We start from the raw sequence: 27,739 nt of genomic DNA on the forward strand, positions 1-27,739 counted from the left end.
TGCAGAATTAGGAAGAACTTAAAGAATATTCAGTCAACTCAAGCAAAATGAATGCAGCAGGGCTCACGGATAGTCATCAGAGGATACTAAAAGTATTAGAAGTTGTATTATCTATAGAAATAGTAATTATCATTAAAATAACTGCAGTCCCAGGATTAAAACTGAAAATGCCTATGTATTCAGTAGATAAAGTGTTAGTTTCTCAGTCATGTCTGACTTCTTTTGACCCCAAGGACTATAGCCCACCAGGCTCCTCTGTCCACGGGATTTCCCGGGCAAGAATACTGGAGTGAGTAAGCCATTCCATTCTCCAGGGGATCTTCTTCACCCAGGAATCAAACCAGGGTCTCCTGCATTGCAGGCAGATTCTTTACTGTAGATAAGATCATAGCTAAGTTTGAAGTCTGAAACCAATGAATCCAGATACAGGTACAATTAACCCCCCTTTGCTATTATGAAAGGTCTAGACTAGTACTTGTTTTTGCTAACCAAAAGAAATCTGAAGAGGATTTTCACTTTTACAAAGGAGAAAATTGCTTCTTTGCTTTACGCCATTACCATTTTGGCTTGCAAAAGAAAAGGTTCAGAGGAAAGCTCTGCTTTTGGATAGCAGGGGAAACCAGTGGTGGTTCACCAAGTTTGCTCAGAGCAAGATATACTAAACTAAAAAGCCACTAGGTTTTGTTTTTAAAGTATACATCCTATATAATAGTGATGATCTTTGTAAATTTAAAGAATTTAATTGTACAATAATGGTTTAATAAACTTTTTCCCTTCAGTATTATATTATTCATTCTACATGTGTATATCCTTGGCACATAGTAGATATTCAATAACATCATTTCTATGCTAGTAAAATGCAAAATCGTTTTCTCAAACCCAAAACAAACTGTTGGCTATAATTTTTTTTTTTTACCTTTTTCAGTGTGCTAATGTATCCAAATCAAGAATAACCCTGTTAAATTATTCAGAATACTAGGTTAATAATAATGCTATCTGCAACAAAGGAAACCATAAACGAAATGAAAAGAAAACCTACAGAATGGGAGAAAATATTTGCAGGGCTTAATTATCCAAAATATAGAAACGACCCACACAACTCAATAACAAAAAAACCAAACAAGCCAATCGAAAATGGGCAGAAGACCTAAACAGACATTTCTCCAAAGAATATACACAGATGGCCAATAGGCACATGAAAAGATGCTCAGACAGCATCACTAATTATTAGAGAAATGCAAATCAAAACTATTCAACACAATGAGGTATCACCTCACATTGGTCAGAATTGCCATTATTAAAAAGTCTACAAATAACAAATGCTGGAAGGAATGTGGAGGAAAGGGAACCCTCCTATACTGTTGGTGAGAATGTAAACTGCTGCAGCCACTACGCAAAACGGTTGGAAGTTCCTCAAAAAACTGAAAATAGAGCTGTCCTATAATCCAGCAATCCTACTCCTCAGTATATATCAACTTAAATAGATTTATTCACCACCCCCCCCATGTTCCTACAGAACTAGTCACAATAGCCAAGACATGGAAACAGCCTAAATGTCCATAAAGAGATGAATGGATAAAGATGATGTGGTATGTAGACACACACACACACAATGGAATACTACTCAGCCATAAAAAATGAATTAATGCCAGCTGCAGCAACATGAATAGACCTAGAGATTATTGTATTAAGTGAAGTAAAGAAAGAAAAAGATATTATTTATGGTATTTATCATATGCAATCACTTATATGTGGGATCTAAAACACAGTACAAATGAACATATCTACAAAAGAGAAACAGACTTACACACAGAGAAGAGACGTATGGTTGCCCAAGAGTGGAGGGCAGGAGGGGGCAGGACTGGGAGCTGAGATAAACTGATGCAAACTCTTATTTATAGTGATGGATAAACAACAAGGTCCCACTGTGTAGCATAGGGAACTATATTCAATATCCTGTGATAACTTATAATGAAAAAGAATACCAAAAAGAATATATGTGTGTATATACATACATATCCCTGATTCACTGCTGTACAGAAGTTAATAACCTTGTAAATCAATTATACATCAATACAATTTTAAAAAATCATAGTGCTATATGTAGAAGCACGATCATATAACTGCTAAGAGTTAACATACATTAGTAGAAATACTGTATTCTACAGATAAAATACAGAAACAGTGACAGTTAAAAAGAACACTAAAATCATCATTTAAATCAATAGAAACACAAAAATCTATTAAAATGCCAGAACAATTATTACAGTTAATTATTTAAAAGTTCAGTTGGTAAAGAATCTACCAGTCATGCAGGAGACCCGGGTTCAATTCCTGAGTCAGGAAGTAGGCTACCCACTCCAGTATTCATGGGTTTTCCTGGGGGCTCAGATGGTAAAGAATCTGCCTGTAGTGTGGGAGACCTGGGTTCGATCCCTGGGTTGGGAAGATCCCCTGGAGGAGGGCATGGCAACGCACTCCAGTATTCTTGCCTGGAGAATCCCCATGGACAGAGGAGCCTGTCAGGCTACAGTCCAAGGGGTCACAAAGAGTCGGACACGACCGAGTGGCTAAGTACAGCACAAACATTTAAAATGATAAATAGGACTAAGCTTACAGAACATAGTTCAAGTCAAAACTAAATTTTTTTCAGTAAATTTCTTTAGCTTTAGAATACATTTTAGAATTTTTTAAAGTATGCTATTAACATGGCATACGTCTTGAAAAGACATAGAACTAGCAAAATACCAATATTTAAAATAGAAGGTTATTAATAATTAGAATAACATTAAGGCAAGTATTTTACAAAGTACTTCACAGTGCAGATTCTGTAAACACATGCCTTCTAAATTCTAACATAATTACTAGGTTTAATTATAATAGATATCAAATCACCAATGGATCATAGAAAAAGTAAGGGAGTTCCCAAAGAACATCTACTTGTACTTCATAGACTATGCTGAAACCTTTGATTGTGTGGATCACAACAAACGGTGGAAAAGTCTTAAAGATATGGAAATACCAGACCACCTTATCTGTCTCCTGAGAAACCTATATGCAGGACAAGAAGCAACAGTTAGCAATGGACATGGAACAATGGATGGTTCAAAATTGGGAAAGGCTGTATATTGTCACCATGCTTATTTAATTTACATGCAGAGTACATAATGCAAAAGCCTGGGCTGGATGAAATCACAAGCTGGAACCAAGACTGCTGGGAAAAACATCAACAACCTTAGATATGCAGATGATACCACTCCACTGGCAGAAAGTGAAGAGGAATTAAAGAGCCTCTTGATGAAAGTCAAAGAGGAGAGTGAAAAGGCTGGCTTAAAACTCAACATTCAAAAAACTAAGATCGTGACATCCAGCTCCATCACTTCATGGCAAATAGAGGGGGAAACAGCGACAGACTTTATTTTCTTGGGCTCCAAAATCACTGCGGACAGTGATTGCAGCCATTAAATTAAAAGATGCTTGCTCCTTGGAAGAAAAACTATGACCAACCTAGACCAAAGCAGAAACATCACTTTGGCAACAAAGGTCTGCATAGTCAAATCTATGGCTTTTCCAGTAGTTATGTACGGATGTGAGTTAAACCATAGAGAAGGCTGAGCACCGAAGGATTGATGCCTTTGAATTGTGGTTCTAGAAAACTCTCTTGAGAGTCCCTTGGAGAACAAGGAGACCAAACCAGTCAATCCTAAAAGAAATCAACCCTGAATATTCACTGGAAGGACTGATGTTAATGCTCCAGTACTTTGGCCAACTGATGCAGAGTAAAGAGACTCACTGGAAAAGACCCTGATGCTGGGAAGAACTGAGGGCAGGAGGAGGCGACAGAGGAAGATGGTTGGATGGCATCACTGACTCAATGGACATGAATCTGAGCAAACTTTGGAAGATAGTGAAGGACATGGAAGCCTGGCGTGCTGCAGTCCATGGGGTCACAGAGTCGGACACAACTGAACAACTATAGTAGGTATATTTAGACAACGGTATCATCGTGAGCATGTGTGAACTTCCATTGTATTAGTACAAGAGCAGTCTTCACCCATACTCCCACCCATATATACACCCTCTCCTTCACCAGGGATTATTTTGAAACATAAAGCAAATTCTATACATCATATCTTTTTATTGGTAAATTCATTATGTATATGCTAAAAGAAAAGCATATGTATATGCTTAAAAAAAACACACACACAACCACAATACCTTCATCAAATATCAACAATTCTTTAACTTCAAATATTCAGTCAATATTTAAATTACTCGCAGTTGTCTCAGGAATATTTTTACAGCTGGCTTTGGTCAAATCAGGATTTAAAGAAGTTCTATACTTTGCAACTGATAACTAAGTCTTTTTAAGCAGCTTGATGAAAAAGCAAACACTAAGTCAAGAAGATATAGGCACCACCATGTTCACTGCAGCATTATTTGCAATAGCCAAAGTATAAAAACAATCTACGTGTCCACTGATGGATGAATGGATAAATAGGTGAGGTATGTACACACAATGGGATATTATTCAGTCATAAATAAGAATGTAATCTTGACATTTGCAACAACATCTTGAGGGCATTACGTTGAGTGAAATAAGACAGAGAAAGACAAATATGATCTCACTTATCTGTGGAATCAAAAACAGCAGAAAACAAAAGCCAAGCTCCGAGATACAGAGAACAGGTTGGTGGTGGCCTCAGGCAGGGGGTGGGAGGAGGACAAAATGGGTGAAGGGGGTCAAAAAGTACAAACTTCCAATTATAAAACCAATAACTCAAGAGGATGTAATATACAGTATGTTGACTACAGTTAATAATATTGTACTGCGTATGTGACAGTTGCTAAGAGTAAATATTAAAAAGTTCTCATCAGAAGAAAAAAAGTTCTGTAACAGCACATGGTGACGAATGCTAACTAGACTTTGTGGTGATCATTTTCCAGCACATACAAATATCAAATCACTTTGCTGAACACCTGAAACTAGTATGTCCATTACATCTCAATTTTAAGAAAGCAAACAGTGGATTGAATATGCAAGGTGAAGACTGAACTAACAAGAGGATAGAGAAAAATGGAAGAATCATAATTGGTGAGCAGTTAACGAAAAGATACAGAAGTGAGGTTAGAAATGGCCTCAAAGGGTCCACTAGGTACTGAGTCAGCCCAGAACATCTTAGGTGCTATCCAGAGCGCTGTCAGTTATGGGCATGAAGGAGTTAGATGTTGACACCACTCTTCATGTTGGAACCTTTGAAGACATGCCCCTTAGTTCACAAAGGTTATCCTTAAACTACAAAAAATATAGAGGGACCAGAAGAGAAGCATCAGAAAATAACACCAAGTACATAAAAGCTCATTATTCTCCACATTCCACCCATTTAAACTCTTCTGGGTTTTAATGTATTTCCTATTTAATGTAATTATCTCCTATGTTGCATGTACACTAGAAAGCTATAATGATTTACTGTAAGAGCTATAATTGTTTCTAAAGTCCATGTTAATCTATAAATTCTTTTTTTCTTGCAGTTTACTTAAAAATACCAGGTCATTTGTCTTCTAGAATTTTCTAGTGTGGATTTTGCCAACTGCATCCAGCGGTGGTTTAACATGTTCCTCTGTATCTTAAGTCTCTTATGACTAGCAGTCAGATTGAAATGTCTGAGGAGTCAAGTTCAGTTATCTGACCTTCACGGTTGGGACTCTGCACTGCTGTGGTGTAACTTCGGGAAGCGCAGAATGTTTACACTTGTCTCTGTTACTGTAACGTTAAGGCTGATCAGTGGGTTCAGGTGTTGTCAGCCCGATCCATGCATTAAACTGCTCCCCATGAGCATTCACTTAGTAGTTTAGAGAGTCATTGAGGAGGCCTCGCTTGATTATTTCATTACTGCTGCAAGATGTTGAGGTCCTATTTCTATTATACTGTATTTTTAAGCTGGAATTATTTTATAATGAGAAAATTTCCCTCACCACTGTGTAGTTACCCTGACGTATAATTTGTAAAAGGCAGGATAAACGCTCAACTCTTCTCTGCACTCCATCCCAGCAAGGCTCGTAATTGGCTCTCCACTGCCTGTGGCATTGAACGAACCCCACCCGTCTGCTCTCGAGAGGTGCGGGATCTACACGGCCAACTCGGTATCCTACCCACACTGCACTCTTGCTTCTCTGACCTCACGATGCTGAAGTACGTCAAAAATGTGATGTCTCATTAATCTCGTGGAGAAATGTAAAGACTCTGCAGAGTCTGACAGGACAGTTGGTGATGCTCTATTGGGACTGTTTTGTTTTTAAATGCAGATAAAATTATTTTAAAAATGGGAAAACACATACACACAACCACAGTACCACTAGTGGTCCCGGAGCAAGGCTCTAGAGTAGACACCCAAGTGGAACTCAAGTTTGAAAAAATCGCAAGAGGCCCACAGGCAGTGTGTATTACATATTGTTATCATTATAGACAAATGCATCCCTGTTTGAATACACATGCCATTAAGGGTGGAGATTCATTTCTTTAGTCTATTGTGTATCCCCAGTTGCCTGGTACATGGGAGGCACTCAATGTATTTGTTAAGTAAATAAAATGAATGAGTTAAATTTATGCAGAATATATATATTTATGCAGAATATATATATTTCAGTCACTAAAAAAATTAAAGGCATATAGGATTTTTATTCTCATTGAAAATTAACCTGTCTTATTAAACAAATGCAAAGTTATTTTTTAAACAAACAGAAAAATGTTTCCATTGATTTCTGCATTTTAGAGCTCAGTCAGGTCTTTTGGCCATCATTTGGGGGTAATATTCAGTGTCACCACTATGATTAGCCTAGGCCTTGTATATTTTAACACTATTCTGTTTAATAAGGCCTTTAAAGTATATTGTGTGCAGAATACTGAAATAGCAACCTCTGAATCTTAATACATTTTTTGTTCAAGTTCAAAGAGATTTTTTATTTATAACAGAGAACACAGGGTTACAACGACACAGATGATCTAAGTTACAATTGTTTGTGGGCACTTTTTAGTTCCTAGTTTATTTTTCTGTAACATTTGACAGTGTTTGGCCTTCTAGAAATGTTGATCTTCATGATAAAACACTCTCAATTATAACAGAACTAAAAAAATTTGAAACCCAGCTAAAGGCAAACGGTGTATTTTCAGAAAGCGTTGAGGTGGAAAAAGGACAAACTAGGAACTTACCTGTAAAATCAACATGAGACTCTTATCCTAAGTTTGTTTGTTCATAACCAAATATTTACTGTTGGGTATCAAATATGCAGTTTAAAAGGATCCTATTCACAAATTTAGTGTCCAGAAGTTTGTGTAGGCACAATTCCAATGTTGTATCGAATAACAGTGCTTTTAAAGAAAGGTTAACTGGAAAGTGAAAATCTAAATACAAGTAACTCTCAACTTCAGATTATAAAAAGCACTCTATTCCATGTAAAACTAACAGTTTCTCTTAAACAAATTTGGGTAACATTGGCACATATTACAGCAGATAATACAAGGCTAAAATGTAAGCCAATCAGGGCATCACCAAGTATAAACTGCAATTGTAATGCTCACTTGGAAGACTCCAACTGCATGTTTAGAATGATTAGAGGCAATGAACACCAAACCTCTGTTACAGTTATCTATTCTAAGTGCTCCGAACTTCGCTCCCCTCAGCTCTTTTACCCATTTTTTCTCCACCAGGTCTCAAAAGGTAACCTAGGTCACTAATGCTTTTCTCACCCGCCCACATTTTGATTCTTAAGTACTTAGGGTCATATCTTTTCTAGCTGCGTTGACCTTTGCGGCAGTGATCTAGCCAAACTATTGTGCTTTTCCCACATTGCCTCAGAGTGATATTCTAACAAAAATACTTGGTGAACTGTGTTAGACAATCATTTGGCTGGTTTTAATATTTCTATCTGAATCAGCTAGCTATCAGTGGCTTCAATGACATTTTAGATTTTATGACAATGGTCATCACTCTCCTCTTGGGTATTACCGATCTGGCCTAATTCACTTTTGAAGATGACTGTCCTATTTTTCTTTTGTTCCAGAAATTACAGAAAGGAGTCTTAATTTGGGGGAAGTAAAGTAGTATCACTTATCCGTTTCCTCCACCCACACTATGGAGGTAGTGGGTGTAACACACAGGAGGGAGAAGAATGGGCAGTTAACGAAGAAACAGAAGTCGTCTTGGCACCTAGTTCCCACACATTGAAGAGCTAATCTCTGCTGTCAGGTTCCTCGGGCAAAAATTCTTCTGAGCCCACTCCACAAGAAGCAATGTCTTATGTACACCCTGGCTCACCTACCAAAAGGCAATTTCATGTTTAAATAGATTATACACAAAATTTTTATATATAAGATTAACAATCAGGAATTCTGACTTTAAGGCATAAAACATAACTCTTCCCCAAGAATCTTCTCCAGGTGTCTCATACACAAAATTAACATCTATATTTCCAATAATGGAGGGTGACATTTATTAAAATGTTATTACCATAACTCAGCTTTCCTTTGGTCTGGCACTTATTGAGGACACCCAAAATACTGCTTTATTCTTTCCCATCGGTGGCTTTTTGCTATTACAAATTAATAAGTGTTTGACAACAGATCAACAAAAAAGTTAATTGCACCAAGTAAATGTTGACTGCAAAACTGTACTTTTGATAAGGCAAATTCATCTTTGTAGTAAACTGTCAACAGTAAAAATGTTCAGCAGGTAATTTTCATCAGTGTACAGAAATAATAAAGTGAAATTCATGAAAGGCTAACTTTTAAAACTAGAGATTAGGGTAGAAATAGAATTATGGTACAAAAACAAGTTGGCTGGGGGCAGTATCTTCTTTGTAAATTAGCAAACAAGAATAACATATGGAAGTACTTTATATCCAACAACTCAAAATGTTCCTACTACGTGGGCAATTCTGGATGAAATTTAGTTTAAAAGCAGAGGATACGTTACCATCTTTCTAAATTCCATATATATGGGTTAGTATAAAAAAAAAAAAAAAGCAGAGGATAAACTGTGAATACTTTGTACATCCACTTCAGCTTCCTACCTGCGGATCTATTCAAGTTCAATAAATTACTGGCAGAATCAGTAACACTTTTGGGTACAAATTAACAACTGTTGATCCCCTATAAAATGTGCTACAGTATAACGAGAAAGATGAGGACCTGTGGGATAAGGATTACCTTGGTTGCCTGGATGAACTGTTCTGGGAAATGAAAATTAGAATTTTATTAGCTTCTCTGTAAATCAAGATTTTACATAGCACCCAGAGATTTTCATCCTTTAAAAGTAGTGGCACTTAAGTCTAAATGTACTTTGCTCTTTGATATCAAAAGAAAGCAAACTCAAAAAGGCAGTGTTCAAATATTTCATGCATTTTAAGATTCAATGAGGTTGTCTACTGTCCTTCCCACAATGAGGCAACTCCATCCAGACCAGATCAGATTGAGTAAGGTTATCTCTCAAAGCTAAACCGAACTAAATCAAGACACACTTATTAGATCACTTTTGAATTACGAAAGCACCAAACTCCTGCTGGAAGGGACTAAGAGGATTCAGTTGGCTTAAAAACTTTTCTCCTTCCATGTGCCTTTTTCTAGGCAAAGAACTGCCTTCTTTTTCTCAATTATGCATCCAAAATTAAATCATAGAATGCTTGTGATTACACCATTGAAAGCTAATTATTGTACACAAAACCAGATCTGTTTTCTAAGGAAAGTATTAAAATTTACCACTAATTTTTCTCAGTGAAATTAAAATTTTAAAAGTACAATCATCATCTTTTTAACCCAGATATCGGAGTATTTAAAATACCAAGTCATTTCATTAGTTTTCCAAACTACGTTTTCTTTATTAAAAACTGAGGGAGTAGGGGTCCCTCACAAATTAAAACGGACAATATTAGATTTTAAACTCAAAGTATCCGTAAACCACACTTTTAGCGCCTACCTAAATCCTTTCCTCCCACACTGATGAGCAATGACAATATAACGTGAGAAGCAAAGGCCAAAAACCACCACCATCACATTGGCACAATGAGCCCCCGAAGGTAAACTAAAAAACAAACAAAAACACAGCACACTGTACAAAGAATTTATTTGCCTCATACATAAAAAAAAAACAACCTCCACAAGGCGTTTAACTATATTCAATCTTCTCATTCAAGGAGTTGCAAAACAAAGTTTAAACAGAAACTTTTAATTGCTTTGGGTTTACATTTTGAAAACTCTTAGATTTACAGAGGGAACACACCAAATAAACAAAACCGAAATGTTAAGGCATAAACTTTAACGGGTCGACTACTCTACCCCCTATGCCGGTTCTGCACGAGGTACCTCACCCCAATCCGATTCATCAAGAAGGAAGCAAAATACGCACTAACTAAATCGGGCATCACCTACTGAAAGAAGCGTTCAAATTATTCAGGGTGGAAAAGTTACGTGTCAATTACTCAGTTTCATTCCTTCCTTCAAAAGCAAACAGCGAATCCAGGCAGCTTCACAGACGCCCCTGTCCGAGCAGCCCCCGCAATGCCCTCCTCCCTCCGGGAAACCGCACAACTAACGGTTTCCGCGGCGGCCGCCGAGGCCGGGCTCCGCGGGCTGCCCCCGCGCCCCGGAAAACAAAGGGGATCCCCGGCCATTGTCCTCCGCGGCGCTGAGCGTCACCAGCACTAGCAAGGCAGTAGCTTGCGCAGTTATCTCCACAGCGGGCAATGTCACAACCCGACCAACAGCACAAACTACTACCTCAGCCAGGGCCCTGGTGTCGGGGAGGCGCCGCACCGCGCTGAGGCGAGCGAAGCGACTCCGGCGCTCCTCCGTCGTCCCTCGGCCGCCGCCGCCGGCCCCGCGCCCCTGCTCTTCCCCGCCGCGCCGCGCCTGCAGACCCCGCCCGGCGCCCGCCGCCCGGCCGCCCCGGGAGCTGCCGGCATCCTCGCGGCGCCGGCGCCCGGGGAGGCCGAGCCGGGGTCCTCTCCGTGACCGGGCGCTCTGGAGAGAGAAGAGGTGCGCAGGCAGCCGCTCCCTCGCCGCCCCGAGGGGACGCCGGCCCCCAGGCCGCTCGACAGCAGGAAACGGGCGGCAAAAGCGCAGCGGACGCCTGCGGGACCCGGGCCATCCCAGTGAGGCAGCGAGCGGCGCTCCCGCGCTTCGCCCGTCGCGAGCTCCGAGCCGTCTCGCCCGCCTCCCGCCACGTCTCCGGGAGGTGCCGCCCGCGCCCCTCCCCGCCCCGCGGCGGGGGCTGGGCGGCGGCTGGGGCCCACGGGCGCCGCGCTCCGCACACGCGCGCGCGGGGCCGGCTCTCCGCGCGGGAGAACGCCCGGGGCGCTTCCTGCAGAGGCGGACAGCGGCTCCGGCGCCGCGACCCGAAAACCCAGGCGCAGCCCGGAAGTCCCCAGGCCCCCGCTCCTCAGTACCCTTCGGGGACATCCCGTGCCCCTCTGCAGGAGGCGAGAGGAAGACAAAAACCCCGGGAAACTGAAACCCGGCCGCGCCGCGGGATGGGCGGACACGCGCCCCGTCTCGCGCTCCGCTGCTCCAGTGAGGCGGCCGAACCATGGAGATCACTTAAGGAGGCTCGCGCGCTACTCCCCACCACGTGACCGCCCCGCCAGGCCGCACCCCCCCGCGCCGCCATCTTACATCCGGGGCAGAAGCGGCGTCCCTCCCCCGCCTCGGCAGAAATTCGACGTGTCACTAGAAGTCAGCCCCAGAGGGGGACCCGGCTCCCACGTCAGCACAGTGCTGAGGCGGCGGGCCGCGCTCCCCAGGCCGCTTCGCGGGGCCGGGTGGGGCCGCTGACCGCCCGCTGTGTCCGCGGAGAAGATGGCGGCACTCACCGCCGTCTAAGCGGACACGTTGGCCTCGGGCTGAGGTTTAAGGTCTCTGGCACCTCCTTTCGCATCCGGCAAGGCCTCCGCAGCGGGCGCTCCACCCCGCGGCCGGGCCGCTGCGCCACACTCCACAGAAAACCGGCGGGAAAGCTGCTGCACTGCCCGCGTTAATGCGCAGGCTCCTGAGACTGCTGGGGGGGGTTGGTTTCTTCTTTTTTTTTGAAGGCCAAGTTTGGGAAAAGGCCGACTACCCTGAGCTCCATCTGCTTCGGGGCCAGGCGAGTTTCTTTTTGCCTCCCGTTTTGAGACTTTTCTGTGAAGTTAAATCGATGCGAACAAAAAGCAAGCAGGGGCTGCCAATTAAGATTCACAGAACGTCTAATTCGACTTTCCGATAAAGGAATAATTTTTTACTATATGTCCCCTATACTAAAGCTGTTTGAACTTGGAATATAGCTCGTGTCCTGTGTTTTTACGTAAATCTGGCAGTACTGTCAGTCATCACCCTCCTGAAAATCCAGAGCACATAAGAAAACTAAGGGATGGGGGAACAGCGTGTTCAGACTGGAGACTGCCTCTGCGCAGGCTTGGATGCCTTCCTGAAAGGCGGAGGGCTGAGGTCCAGACTCCAAGCCACACACAAGGGACATCCATGTGTAACTGCTTTGGGGAACAGTGAGGATCCTTTACCTTTAGAGCAGCACAGTGTAACTTTGATAACATCCTCTCAGCCAGAGAATCTCTTTGCAAGTTAAAGATTACGTAACACTGGCTTTTCATTTCTGTTCTGTTTAATATTGGTGACGGGACACAATTTCTTTTTCAAAAATTCTTATTTGACTGTGCTGCGTCTTCTATTGCTGCGCGGCTCTTCTCTAGTTGCAGGGGCCGGCGTTACTCTCTAGTTGCCAGGCCTGGCCTTCTCACTGTGGCTTCTCTTGTAGCTGAGTCCGGCCCCAGGGCACATGGGCTTCAGTAACCCCCGCCGGTGGGCTCAGTGGTTGCTGCTGCCCGCCTGTAGAGTGCAGGCTGGGCAATTGTCACCTCGGGGCTTCCTTGTTCCCCTGGCATGGGGGATCTTCCCAGATCAGGGATCCAACTCCTGTCTCCTGCATTGACAAGCACATTTTTTTTTTTTTTTTTGCTCTGAGCCACCAGGGAAGCCTAGAACACAATTTATTGAACAAAGTTTCAAATTAAAAAGCAACCTGCCTGACAAGTTTCAAAATAAAATTTGTAATATGCAAATTAAGAAATACACTTGGTTTGCTTAGGGATTTTTTGGCCCCAGGTGGCACTTGTGATACCTTCTTATTTCCCTGACTAGGAATCAAACCCCGGGCCCTTGATGGCGAAAGCAGGGAGTCCTAACTATCTTAAGGAATTCCCTAATATACACTTGGGTATGTTCACTGACCAATCCCAGTGTCGTGCTTACTGTATACATTTTAAAGCAAATGCTGAAGTTTGCCTTTGATATGCAATCAGAACCACTTCCAATTAACAATATTTGTGCATTTTCTGTATATATGGAACATGCTTGCAATTAAGTGCTTAACGTGACAAATATGACTAGGCGTCACAGTGATGCTTACCACAAAATCTGTGTGCTCAGTCGCTTCAGTCGTGTTCAACTCTTTGCAACCCCACAGACTGTAGCCCTCCAGGCTCCTGTCCGTGGGATTCTCCAGGCAAGAATACTGGATTGGGTTGCCATTTCCTTCTCCAGGGGAACTTCCCAACCTAGGGATCGAATCCAGGTATCTCATGTCTCCTGCCTTGGCAAGTGCAGGAGACACTCTTTACCACTGGCACCATCTGGAAATCAGTTAATACTTTCATTATAATTCACACCACCTTGTTCCCATAAGCAATGCTTGGGCTGGCATCCCCCGCTGCTGATTCATTGCACAGTGGACCACGTTATCCTCCACCCCAGCCGATGTCATCTGTTCTAGTGGCACAGATATTCTGATGGTCCTCAAATAGTTATTTGCTCTACAGTATATACAGATACATTCTCAGTGGTAAAAGAATTTTCCTGCCAATGCAGGAAACCCTGGAGACATGGGTTCGATCCCTGGGTCAGGAAGATTCCCTGGAGGAGAAAATGTCAACCACTCCAGTGTTCTTGCCTGAAAAATTCCATGGACAGAGAAACCTGGCAGGTTACAGTCAATGGGCTTGCAGAGAGTCAGACATGATTGAGCATGAACACTACACTACTATACAGATACATTAGAGCATAAGATTTCCAAATAAATTTAATCATTACACTAATTTTATCAGATTCCTTTTCACAATTAACCTTTTGACAGCGTTGACACACATGTATTCATCATCCAGACACAATCTGCTGTTACCAGTTCTTTGCCTCCACCCATAGTATCCAGAATCTAATCATCCTTTCCAAATGTGAGCACGCCCAGCTAACAAGCCTTCACCATGACCTCACAGCAGAAAAACGGCAACAGCCTCCCGTCTTAGCTTTCCCTACTCTATATTCCCTCCACTTTATCCTGCTTATAACTCGTTTATCTTTAGTTTCATAATTTACTACTAAAAATAATCACTCCAAACTTCTGCCACCTCAAATCTAAATTAATCTGCTTGACTTTCAAGGAATTTCATGAGTTGGCCTCAATCCCTTACTGTCAACCTTGCTTTATAAAACATGTTGAAATCTACTCTATCAGTTTCCTGGTATCTAGAGAGAGATGCCTTGCTCACAACGTTTGTCTTTACCTGAAATACCCTCCAATATCCTTTGGACCCATCCAAAACCTATTCAGCCAACATGACCCATTTTAAGTTCTGTTTCTACCACTGAGCTTTTTCACTGCCTCTGAATACTAACTTAAATAATATCCTGAACCACAGAAGACTATGCAGATTTTCCTGACTTTGAGATCCCACATTAATCTGTACTAGTCTTTCAAAATATTCTGCACACTTGTCAAAGGTTTGTATTCCCTGCAGAACTGTAAACTCCATGAGAGCAGACACTAATCCAATGCCCAACACATGTTACCAACACAAGACTACATACATAGTTTTGTATTGAGCATTATTTTATGTATGCAGTCTCTTCAGCTAGCTATAAACACCTTTGAGAGCCCTCCCAAAGACTTCTGTCCATTCAGCAAGGACATAGTTGTGAACATACACATAGTAGATTCTTAATATGCTGTGTTGTCCAGTGAAGTAAAAAGCTGACCCTTCTGTGAAAAGGTATGCGTTTCTGCCCATTTCTTGAATGACATGTGCCAAAAGTGTTCTGTTTTATGTTAACATCCACCAGTTACCATGTACTCAGGACAGTTCTTTACAACACTCCTTTTTAAAATCCTAATAAACAACTCCATGAGTTAAAACACTACGAGGACTCTAGGTTACAGATGAGGAAACCCAAACAGGTTAATTAACCTAAGGTCATGCATCCAGTAAGTACCAGTGCTGGAATTTGAATCTACCAAGTCTAGTCTAAACCTTGGCTCTTAACCACTGTGCTATAACCAATAGGCTATAACATCTTAAAGTTTAAATCAGTAAGATGTTTTGAACTCTCTCGGACCAAAGAAAAACCCAGTGCAGTTCTGGAGGTTAGTCATTAGACAAATCTTTTCTCCGCACAGTACTTCAGGGTTCTCTGTCATATTCAAGTGTTTCTGTCCCAATGCCTACCCACAGAAATAGTAATTATGTAAAAAGCATTTTCCATTTATTTCAGTAAGGCTTGGGTTTTAATGGAGTGCAGAACTTTCCTGTAAAATGTTAATCGAGCATTGTGTGGAGGGAAAAAAAACTGCTTTTGAAATAAATGTACTTCAGCTGTGTGACTGAGTAAAAGTCACGTCACTCTAAATCCTGACTTCTTCCTTTTGGTAAAACGAATATAATTTATACCTTCCTTGCAGGAACTGCTGTGAGAATTAAAAGGAATAATATAGGCAAAGCCCTGGCTAACACAAACTAGGTCCTCCATAAATGATTAAAATGAAAAGAAAAATTTATAACTACACTTGACTTCTCTAAATACTATGGAGGAATCTTTCAGTATTATACATTTATTATACAAGCCAGGTTTTCAAAAAAAATTAAAACTATTTGTCTTTGAGAGGTAGAGGGATGGTCTGGCATTGTTATAGGTAGGCGGTTTCAAAATTAGCCTCACTAAATTAAAAATAAATGAGTGCTCATAAAAGATAATTAAGGGAGTCTACCCGAGATGAGGATTATGTTTTCTACTTGACCTGTAATTTTAATACAAAGTTGTAACTTTTTTTCTAAACTGCTAAGAAATGTTTCATAATATCTTTCTAGGTGTATATCCTTTTCATTTCAGGTATTAATAGTTTCAAAAAAGGTCTCCAAAACACATCTCCATTATTGTATTTTATGAAAAGTTTTTCTAAGTTGACACGAATGTTTGGTTTTTAAACAGAGTCAATGACGTGGGAGTTGGGAGGTCACTGAAGTGTTGAACCTCGTGGGGAGGAGGACACAACCAAGTATATGAAGGAAAATGAATAATTTATCATATCTGAAAGTCAACTCTCAAATTGGTTATGACTTTTATACTAGAAAACTAGTACTGCTGGAACATAATTAAAAACCTAGAATCATGCTGAGTGGTAACTGTAAGGCAAATTAAGAAGCTATGTAATCACAGCTATAACTACGTAGTTTTTGTGAAAAATCTATCCTAGGCCACAAAGAAAATTTGGGTTTGAGGCCAAGAGACTTTCATGGTAATAATACATAACTGATATATCTCAATAACATAAAAATTGCAAGGAGAAAGTGTAACAACAGCAGTATTACTTTCAAGAACTGTGTCAGGAGCTAAAAAAGAATCTCACAAAATTAGATAAATATATCCAGTCTGACATAAACACCATATGGTAACCGCCTTAAGAGACAGGAGTTGTATGTTATGTGTTAAAATTATGACACAGAGGTAGTAAAAGCTGGAAAGCAAATGCAATTTGCACAATTGGGTCTGAAGTCTAATATTTTATTTTTCTAGATAAAAAGAATAAGATTGCAGTATTATAGCTTTGGAATTTTTCTCCCATCTAGTTAAACTTCACAGAAAGGAGCAGTTGATATTATATTGCAATAGTTCCCCAAACAGTGGCATGGTTTAGCTGATCTTCCCTGGTTGCACTATTTAATGAATGTTTAAAATTAAATTTAATATAACCACATTTGCAGCAACTGAAAATGGTCTCAAAACTCAAGGGTACAATCATTCTCTTTTTTTCCTGAGGGGTTAGAATTACTCCCACAGTGTAATTAAGAATGTTTCAGCTGACCTCTGAATCACTATAAGCATCAAGCATATGGATATCAACTACAGCCAGGAAAGACTTGGAGATGAGTACTGTAACATTTCAGGCCTTCTATCAAAGAATATCGCTTTCAACAGAAAAATAGAAACAGCTGAAATCCAAGGGCAATATGGTGCCTCATATTGCAAATGAGTAGGGACTGTGCAAATAATATAAATCAACAAATATTTAGATAACATAAATATAAAATAGTTCAAAGTATCTGCCTCCCAAACAAAAAGCCCTTCCCCACAAAAGACAAAAAAACAAACAGATTTTAAAGACTTCCTTTTGAGAAAAGTGGTGTAATCTCTATTTACATAAAATACATGATTGTTGCAAGTTTAGCTGCGGAATTCATATTTATAGCAATCTCATTTTGTAAGCATCCTGGCTGCTGAATCCTATAGATTTGGAAAAGATAGCAGGAGTTATAGCCTCTTCTTGTTCAGCTATTTTAAAATGGCAGGGGGGACTTCACCTTTGCAAAAAAGCAAGTGGCCAAAGTAGAAGGTATTTCCAGAGTCCCTTCTAATAGAAAGGCAGTTGGCAGTGCCTGCCTCTGTGTGAACTCATGAGTCATGTCTGACTCTTTGCAACCCCATGGGCTGTAGCCCGCCAGGTTCCTCTGTCCATGGGGATTCTCCAGGCAAGAATACTGGAGTGAGTTGCCATTCTCTTTTCTAGGGGATCTTCCCGACCCAGGAATCGAACCTGGGTCTCCTACATTGCAGGCAGATTCTTTACCGCTGAGCCAATGGGGGAGCCCAGAGATATTTCCAGAGTCCCATCTGATAGAAAGGCAGTTGGAAGGTCTTCTACCCTACTAGCTCTGTTTCTTCTTAACAGATATAGGTGAAATTTAGAGGAAAAGCTGGAAGAGAAGAGGCAGAGATTAAAAGAGAAATGAGAGGAGAAAAAGGAAAATAAGAGGAAACCGTAAGAAAGGAGAAAAAGGGAGAAAGATATTTAGTCAAAGGTCTCAATAATACAGTAATACAAATCAACTCAAAATTCAAACTATGTATGTTGCCTCTAAAGAATAAGTAATTCATTATCATCTCTGTTCTAGAGATAAGGAAACAGAGGCTTTGAACAGTTAAGGCGTGAAGTTAATAAGAGGCAGAGGCTCAGGTCCTTGCTGCCTCACAATTAAGATTACTAAGAGTGTTTATATTCACAAAAGTATCACAACATGCTTCTTTAAAGAGAGCCAATATTGCTAGTGCATTCTAAATTACCACATTTATAAGAAATTGATATTCATCTAAATCCTCAAATAGTTTTTACATAAGACAGATATTATAACTTACTTTTCCAATCTATAAAAACCCTTCATTCAAATTGAAAGCAATACTCCACTTACCAGAGATTTAAAAAAATTAATTCCAGTGAGTTTAAAGCATTAAAACCTGCTTTCCCAGAGCACATGAATTTGTAACACACCATGCAGTATGAACTCCTGGCTCTTATCATGAGTGGTTAAAGAAAAGTTAAATTCACTCTAACAATGTAAGCATAGAAAATGTGGTACTTTACACAAGATGTCATACCTGCTAAAGGCCAGAGTGGTAAGGAGAAATCCAAAGGACACAGAAGGCTGCTGGCAATGCTTTCATGAGACGACTCTTGTCTACATTTGTGGTGTGTGTATGTTAAGTCACTTCAGTTGTGTCCGACTCTTTGTGACCCTATGGACGGTTAGCCCACCAGGCTCCTCTGTCCATGGGATTCTCCAGGCAAGAAGACTGGAGTGGATTGCCTTACCCTCCCTCCAGGGGATCTTCCTGACCCAGGGATTGAACCCACATTTCTTACGTCTCCTGCTTTGGCAGGTGGGTTCTTTACCCCTAGCGCCGCCTGGGAAGCCCACATCAGTGGTAGTTTTTCATTAAAAAAAAAAAAAAAAGTAATCCACAATATTCTCAGCCTGGATATAGATTAATGCCAGAGGCTTCTAAATCTCCACGTTTAATATCTATAGCCATCACAGGTAGGTGGATTCCTGAAAAAACGGTGCCTTGAACTAGCCAGATGTCACATCACCTCTAGCAGACTGTTGAGGATTTGACTGTTCATATGAATTATTCTAAATTTGAGAAGAATATACTAGTCACTAGAAAATAACTACACTATCATTCGTTAACCCAAGTATAATAACGATAACCTCATTAATATTTTTGAGTTATTTTCAATAATTTATGTTGTTTCATTCTCAGCTTCTTAACTGACCCTTTGGCCTAACGGTTACCTAGGACCCGTGACGATGAACAAAATACCCCAAGGTTACATTGAGAAAGGACAACCTAGTTACTGGTCTACTACAGAATTAAGTGAATGTTATTAAGCAGAATAAAAATATATATGCTAAATTGTCCATCTTTTCCTTCTGCACTACAAAAAATTTAAGGAATACAGCAAAAGTTGAATCAATAATCATACAGAGGGAAAAACAGATAAGAAATGACACAGCTGTTCATATAATAAAATTTAAAATGAAAGCAACTGAAAAGTGGTTCTAAGCCAGACTTTTATGCACCTAGCAGCCTAATAAATAAATGTTACACTCAAAAGTATACAGTAAAACTAACAAAAAAAAACCCTTTAACACTAGTTTCTATACAGAAATACCCAATAAGAAACAACAAAATGATCTGCTCCTTTTTGGCAGTGGTAGCATTACAGGAAACCAAGTTATTCAAGTTGAAAATAAGTTTGTTTCTTTTTTAATGGAAAACAGTCAGAAAAGGACTTAAATCCACTTGGCATAAGCCAGTTGTCCAGCAATCTATATAAGATAGGCACTGTCAGTGACAAAAAGTGATTACGTGAGGCTTAAAACTTACTGTATTTATAATATATATCCCAAAGAACATTATTACTGCTGTTTTAAGGCCTAGCTAGAGTCTCAAATGTGCTATAAAATTATCTCAGCTTTGGGAGTTTCCTTTTTGAATCTCCTAGCATCCAGCAAACTCACACACACAGCTCAGTTTTTCTAGTAACTAAAGAAAGCAATTCAGACCAACAAGAGGAAAATGTGTTAACCTCTCCTGGGATCACGAGATTTTAGAAAATCAGCCTTGACTCAAGGGAATGAACTGCTAGTAATGATTCCTGGCGGTGGCAAGAGATACACTGGGAAGAAAAACCTGTCAAACATACCAGCAAGCAGGCAGCCCACTTTGCTTGTCACTGAGACTGGGATGATTATCGTACTGTATAGTATTAATATATTCATATAATGTATGTATGTATGTATAAATACCATACATATATATATATATATTTTTTTTAATCTGTAGGGCATGGTCCTAGTGTTGAAAACTAATGCAGTGTTAGCTAAAACTACTCAGTTTATATAAATATATGCTGCATACCCTTGACTCACATCTAACTTTCACTAGAAAATGATTATTTTGATTGCAATTGATCTGATATTTCTCAAGAATAGACATATTTTTACTTCATGTAAATTCATGGCAATATTTTTAACATGTTACTGAATTGGAAAACTACCCCTCTTATTCTATTTCAACACTTTAGCAGTGATATACAGATTTTTCTGATTCCCAGTTTAACATCCAAACACAGAAAATAAACTAAATACACATATTGAACTTCTTTTTTTTTTAAACAACTTTCTTTAAGGAAATGCTGACGATAGAATCTAGGAAATGTCATATTTTACCTTAACTTTAGGTGAAACTATAAAATAGAAATTCATCAATTAATGTAAATAAAAATAGCATCCGTTTGAAAAGAAGACCTTATCACATATTACAGATAACAGTGCAAATTAAATAAATATACAATTACAATACCCTCAAAACTGTATCTAATTCATTACTCAATTCTAATACCTTATTGTAGTTTTATAATTATTCGAGAGGCTGAAATTTATAAATTCTATTAAACTCAAAGGCTTTTCAGAACACTAAAATAATACTAAGACCATTATAATTTATGAATAATCATTTTTTAAACATATTTGCATTTTCACATAAATAACTATGAAAATTTAACTCAGAAGAAAAATATAATACCATAATCCATTAAAGAAAAAAAAATACAGTGAGTTAGGTCAGTTTTTTAAGAAAAAATTAAGTTAGTATATTCAAGAGCACTTTTCTTCTTCACTAACATAGGAAAGTGAAACAAAATTAGCATTTTACTCCATGACAGAAAGTTTACTGTACTTCTAAATGCTACTCTATCTCCAAAAATGCACTTCTCATTGTTTTGGGATACACACATAGTTTGTATTTGTGGATTAGCAGCGTTATTTTCTTCTTGAGAAAATATTACAAAATGAAACACTCAAATGAACAAAACCTCACAGCAAAATTTTAGGAAATCTAAAATCATCTTAGCTGGGTCATATTTCAAAGACAATGATCAATGCTGTTAGTCAGTGGGGGGAAAAAAGTCAGTAGAAATATAAAATATGAAAAGTCTTTAAAATCCAGACAGTAAATATAAAAAGAGACAGACAAGTGAAATCTGGGAAAGATATTTAAAGAATGAGGTATGATGGAGCTATAGTGCTACAATTCATCTCAACATATTCAGTTTTAATAATAACCTATACTTCAAAATTGCAGAATCAGCAAAAATCATAAACTATCTGCTGCTGTGTTCTCATGACCTTTCTGGTCAGATTTTTAATAGTCACAAGGAAATACATTCAAAATAAGCATTAAGCTAACCGCATAATCATATGGTAAGCATATCTGCCACTTAAGAAGGCAAATTATAAGTAAAACTGTAAGCAAACAATTTTGTATTAATAATAAATACAGCTTCAAGCATTTAATATTATCAATATTTTAAAAATTTAAATAATAAATGCAACAATTTTATACAGAACTGTATCATTTATTATACACACAAGTTGATCAGTTCCCTTTGTTTACAAAGGCTGGTTATAGACAAAATGGAATGTTACAGTACCATCTTGCATAAAATTTTAGTACAATTTTGTACTAGAAAAAGGGCGCAAAAACACCAGCCTAATAAATCTGATTAAATGAAATATCTTTTCTTTCTTTTTAAAAAGTACATCATTAACACATTCACCACAGACTGTACATAAGCTCACTTTTAAATCACCAGTTGAAGATACGGTAGCAGGTACATTGTAGAATTAACCATTCCTCCCATCAGCTTATTAAAGGCTTGCACTGCTCCTCATTCAGGAGCCTTTGTTGACGTGTAAGCTTGTAATATGAATTACTTAACTCAGGTAAGTACAATTTAAAGGAGGCGAACAACAGCTGCCAAGAATTATTTGTAGTAAGAAACGTCCTTCTCACAGAAAATTCACTGAGAAGCAAAGATTTTTCATGTATCACTCTTCTGTAAATTTGGAGTAGCTGCTCAAGATTCTCCATTTTGAACTTTGGATGTTGGTGGTTGCATGAAATCCTTAAAAGGAACTAGTGCCTCTTTCAGGGCAGAACAGACCTCGGAAGATGAGCAGGTGATACATTCCACGAGAGTTGGGTATAAGGCAATTACTTGTGCCCAGGTATTTCCATCAACTGTAATGCAAAGTACAAGGAAAGAGGGGGCTGAATTATCAGATTATCTAGTTAATACAAACACAATCCTTCAAATGCAATGCAAAAAACAATTTTCTAAAATATGGAGATTCTGCAAGCTTGTACCTTTTCTTTCTTTAAACTCTAGAAGACTTCCTGCAATATTTAATAAGGGAAAAATAAATGACCAGTGTGCAGACTCATCAATACCACCAAATATGATCAAGTATTTAAATGATACTTCAATCTGTGAAGGCCTTGGAAACTAACAAAACTACTTAGAATAATTCAAACTTTTGTCATTTTCAGTATAATAGTCAGAGAAGAAAGTGTACTTTTCAGGAACAATTAGAAAACAATTCAATTTGGGGGACCTCCCTGGTGGTCCAGTGGTTAGGATTCTATGCTCTCACCGCCAAAGCCAGGGTTCAATCCCTGATCGGGGAACCAAGATCCCACACGCTAAATGGCATGGTCAAAAAAAGTATCCAATTTTTTATGCAGTTGTATGCTAAAAAATGTATACATCTTAAATTATTTTCCTAGTAACCTTAATATTGATGTTAACTTCAAATGACTACACATACATCCATTCTTACACTGTTTGCTAATCTTTAATGTATATGAGTCGATTTAAACTATAGTGGGGAGGGACCTTTCTGCCTTCCTCATCGCTATTATGAACAATTAGTACAGTCAAATGCTATTTGTGAATGGACAAAAGTGTTACGCCACAATGACTTGGTTTCCTTATGCACTGAGATCACGTGTTACGTTTCTGTTTTCCTGTTAAGCACTGTGCACACTGTTGAGAGCACAATACCTGATGAAAGCTGGCGTCGGGCTTCTCTGAGACGGCACACGTATACGGCACTTAGCGGAGCAAGCCTCAAACCGGGGAGGCAGTGCAGTGTGAAAAAAGAACAGGACACTGTGCACAGGAGCTTTAGTTCCGTTTTTCACTCCAATTTACTGAGTGTCTACTAAGTATCTAAAAACCTTTCTGAAATAAGCTAGTGCTGGGTGTCCGCAAACAAGTCATATAATTTCTCATGTCTCAACTTTACTATAGAATAAAGGAATGAGGTTCTCAAATTAGTGTTCTTCAAGTTACCTCTTCAAAAAAAAAATTGATGGTCAAGTAAGTCTGGCAAATGTTGTACATATTATCTTCCCTTTTGGGGATTTACAGTTCACATGACTTTATTAAACACTCATAGTAAAACAACAGGTTTAACTTTTATCAATTCAGGGTTTACAAAATTAATTTGATTATGAAATTTTTCCAATCAGTATCCACTGACATCCCTCAACATTAATATTCATTCCTTAGTACATATCTTGGGAAATGCTAATCTATTTTTAATCTCTTCTCTACCCAAACAGGCTTCCTCAGAGAGGAGGTGAGAAAAAGGAAAGGTGAGTGGGACTGATGGATATAGGAAAGGGAGCAAATGTCAGGTCAGAGCTGTTCTGCTTTTTATCAGTTTTGTATGTTGGCAATCCATATCAGATTTCATTTGTAAAAAGAATCTTGCTGCTTAACAACAACAAAGAAACATTTTAAAAACCAATGGCGTAAGTAGTTTTAAACAGTTTGCTCCAGTAGTTGTCTATAGAACTTTCCACTAATCACTTAACAAAAAGATTACACAAAAAGAATTCGGGGAAAAGGCAAAGTAGTAAGGGCCAGGAATCCGTCTACCCACCTAGAAAACAACTGAACTGGCAGAATCTGAGGCAACTGTTTTGAAACTCTGGAGCCTCCTGAAGGCTTGCAGATTCCAAGACTTGGACAGTATACTGTGGTTAATTTTTGTCGATCTAAGCCTTTAGCACAGCAGCAGCCCACCTATCCCCCACTTCCAGCCATGTGTAAAGCAGCTGTGCTAATGTTCCTAGCGCAGCTTCTGGACGGCTTGTGGGAGGCAGAGTAGGAAATAAGGACCCTGTCCTTCAAGCATAGGGATCTGTGCTCCAGTTGCTGCTTCTGATCACAGACAAACAGAGGCTTCAGGAACAAAACAACGACGACGAAAACAAATAGCTCAAAAGTGGGAAAAGGATTTGAAAATATATCTCCAAAGAAGATATACAAATGGCTGATGAGGCACATGAAAAGACGCTCAACATCATTAATTGTTAGGAAAACGCAAATGGAAACTACAATTGGGTACCCCCTCACACTTAACAGAATGGCTGTTATTAAAAAACAAACAGAAAGCAAGCACAGGTGAGGATGTGCAGAAAACGCACCTCTGGCTCACTGCTGGCAGTGACGTGAGGTAGTACAGGAACAATACGGTAGTTGCTCAAAAAATAAAAAACAGAATTTAAAGTATGATCCAGAAATTCTGGAGAACTTCTGGATATAATTATACACTCAAAAGAATTGAAAACAGGATCTCCAAGAGATATCTGCATGCACTTGTGCATAGCAGCATTATTCACAACAGCGAACACACGGAAGCAACCCAAGGGTCCAACAGACGAACGAATACATACACACACAGAACGGGATATTATTTGGCCTCAAAAAAAAGAAGGAAATTCTGCAACATACTAAAATATGGATAAAACTTGACAACATTAGCTAAGTGAAATAATAAGGCAAACACTGTATGTTTCAACTTACATGAGGTAGTTAAGAGTAGTCAAGATCACAGAGATAGAAATTAGAATGGTGATTACCACAGGCTTGGAGAAGTGGGGAATGGGGAATTACTGTTTAACGAGTACAGAACTTCAGTTACAAAATGGAAAGAGTTACATACATGGACAGAGGTGACAGTTACCACCATTGTGAATGCATTTAATACTACTGAAAAAAGAGGATGATGAGTTTTTTAATATGTATTTTACTGTGATAAAAGAATTTGGGCGGGGGGGGGGGGAGATTGCATAGATTGAAAGCTATCTAGATTGGCCCAGACTTATTCCTGGTTTATTGTAGGAAAACACAAAAATACATTATTTAAGATAACATCATAAAACTCAGGGGAAGCTACTCAAATTTCTTAAATTTAAAAAAAATATATGTTTTAAAAACTAACCATAGATCTTCATGGGCACTCTGGACTTAACTATCAAAAACAATGAAAAAGCTATACATACTGATACAGAAGAATCTATATTTTATGAAGTGGAAAAAATGAAGCGTGTTCAGAACAGTAGGTAAGATATGGGACTATTATGAATATTTATTTGTGTGAAAAACTGGGGGCATATTGGAGCACAGTTGATTTTTGAACAACACAGGTCTGAACGGTGTGGATCCACATGTACGCAATAAATGCTACAGTGCTTCATGATCCCTGGCCGGCTGAGTCCAAGCATGCAGAACCCCAAATGTGGAAGAACCATCTAAGTTATAGAGGAATTTTTGACTGCTTGGAAGGGCAGCACCCTTAATTCCTGCATTGTTGAAGAGCCAACTACACATATATTTGTGTTTACATAATAAACTTATGGAAGAATCCACACACTAATAAAAATGGTTGACTACGGTAAGGTCAGAGCTAGGCAGGCACAGAACAAGGGGTACGGATACAGAAGAGGGGACAGACCGCTGCTCCCTGATATCTTTCTACAGTTTTGAATTTCTGAACTATGTGTATATTTACCATCTTTTCAAATTTTTAATTAAAGATCGAGTAAGATGATAAACAAGTCCAAAAAAACAGCTCTCCCACCAGAGAACCCTCAAACAAATAACAAATTCTAAACAAATATTGGTGACCACTGGCTCTACTGGGCCCAGCATGTTTCTGCTGGGAGGGCCCAGCTTTCTCCAAGTTGTTTTCTTTTTTCCTATTTCTTAATGGAGTTTAACATACCATGTTAGTATGTTACTCTATCATCATTTATTTAAATCTTCACTTAATATACCCACAGGCATAATTCAAACTTTCTTGAACAATTTTAACATTAATTTAGTTAAATCATGTATCAATAATACACTGGCCTGCCTATGGCCCATTGACTTTTCAAAAGAAGGCTACTGAGTTTTCCTTCCCTTTTCTTGTCTGGTTACATTCTTAACCGCTATCTAAAGATCATAAAAAATACATTTGCGATTCTTACTATATCTATAGCAATAACATGAAAAATAGAGAATTTCCTGTTTACTTAAGTATAATACATTTCTAAGAATCAAATTCTATCCTGTGATCTCATAAAGATTTTACTGGTCTCCAGGAAGTCAATGCATGATTTCCCTTTCTGAAAAATTAAACTGAACATCTTATTAAGATTATTCAAATTTGAACTTAATAGGATAAATTAAAGACATTTATTCAAGAATTTTTCTTAGAAATTCTATGCCTTCTTTTTGAGGTTGAATATACACAAGTCTACTGCTTCTTAAAATTTAGTATAATATGCTTTCTAGGCCAAAGTGATAGTCGGTGAATTCTGAAAGCAGCAAAATATGTATCTGATTATATAACAACTGACAGAAACAAATTATCCTGGGATTCATTTATTAGGAACCTATGTTCTTCTTGAGTCTTAGAAGTAATGCTGCTTAAAGTATCAATCTGCTTTACCAGAGTGTGAATGAACAGACTTCTTCTGTAACGAAGTCTTACTGTATAAAAAAGTAAGCTAAACCAGTGTACTCAGTGACACAACTGACCAAGAGCTGATGCCAGCTCTTTATCTTGTCCCGAACTAGTAACAAACTCTTAAAACCAATGGCTGGTCCAAAAAAAAAAAAAAAATTTCAGTGGTGGTGTTGTGTTTCAGAATAGAATAAAACATGATAAAAAAGCCTGTCAAGAACTTTACGCTTTAAGGGGAGTGAGTCATGTGCACATATAACTATAATTCAGACAGAGAGCTTCAGGACAAAAGCACACAGAAGAGGCTACAGCGGCACCGAAAGGAGAAATCACTCACTTCAAGGCGGTGTGATATCTGAACGGGGGGACATAGGCAGGAGGATGAAGTGAGGGAAGGACTGGGAGTGCCTGGGTAAACTGGCAATGTGAGTTTGGTGGGAGAATG

The 27,739-nt window shown here is 39.0% G+C and overlaps 1 protein-coding gene and 1 pseudogene across 5 annotated transcripts in view; both read right to left on the bottom strand.

The window, feature by feature from the left end:
• Positions 1–13,685, bottom strand: part of LOC136167261 (cyclin-dependent kinase 2 pseudogene) — a 42,327-nt pseudogene extending 28,642 nt beyond the window's left edge.
• An 8,361-nt stretch (positions 13,686–22,046) lies between these two features.
• MON2 (MON2 homolog, regulator of endosome-to-Golgi trafficking) overlaps positions 22,047–27,739 on the bottom strand; it is a 108,464-nt gene continuing 102,771 nt past the window's right edge. For all 5 annotated transcript variants that reach the window (XM_065934726.1, XM_065934724.1, XM_065934723.1 and 2 more), the window contains one exon: positions 22,047–22,732. In XM_065934726.1, the coding sequence (XP_065790798.1) occupies positions 22,569–22,732 (164 nt within the window). In that variant the 3' untranslated portion in view covers positions 22,047–22,568. The remainder of the gene's footprint in view (positions 22,733–27,739) is intronic.

The sequence above is a fragment of the Muntiacus reevesi genome, chromosome 4 (assembly GCF_963930625.1).
Source record: "Muntiacus reevesi chromosome 4, mMunRee1.1, whole genome shotgun sequence".
NCBI lineage: Eukaryota > Metazoa > Chordata > Mammalia > Artiodactyla > Cervidae > Muntiacus > Muntiacus reevesi.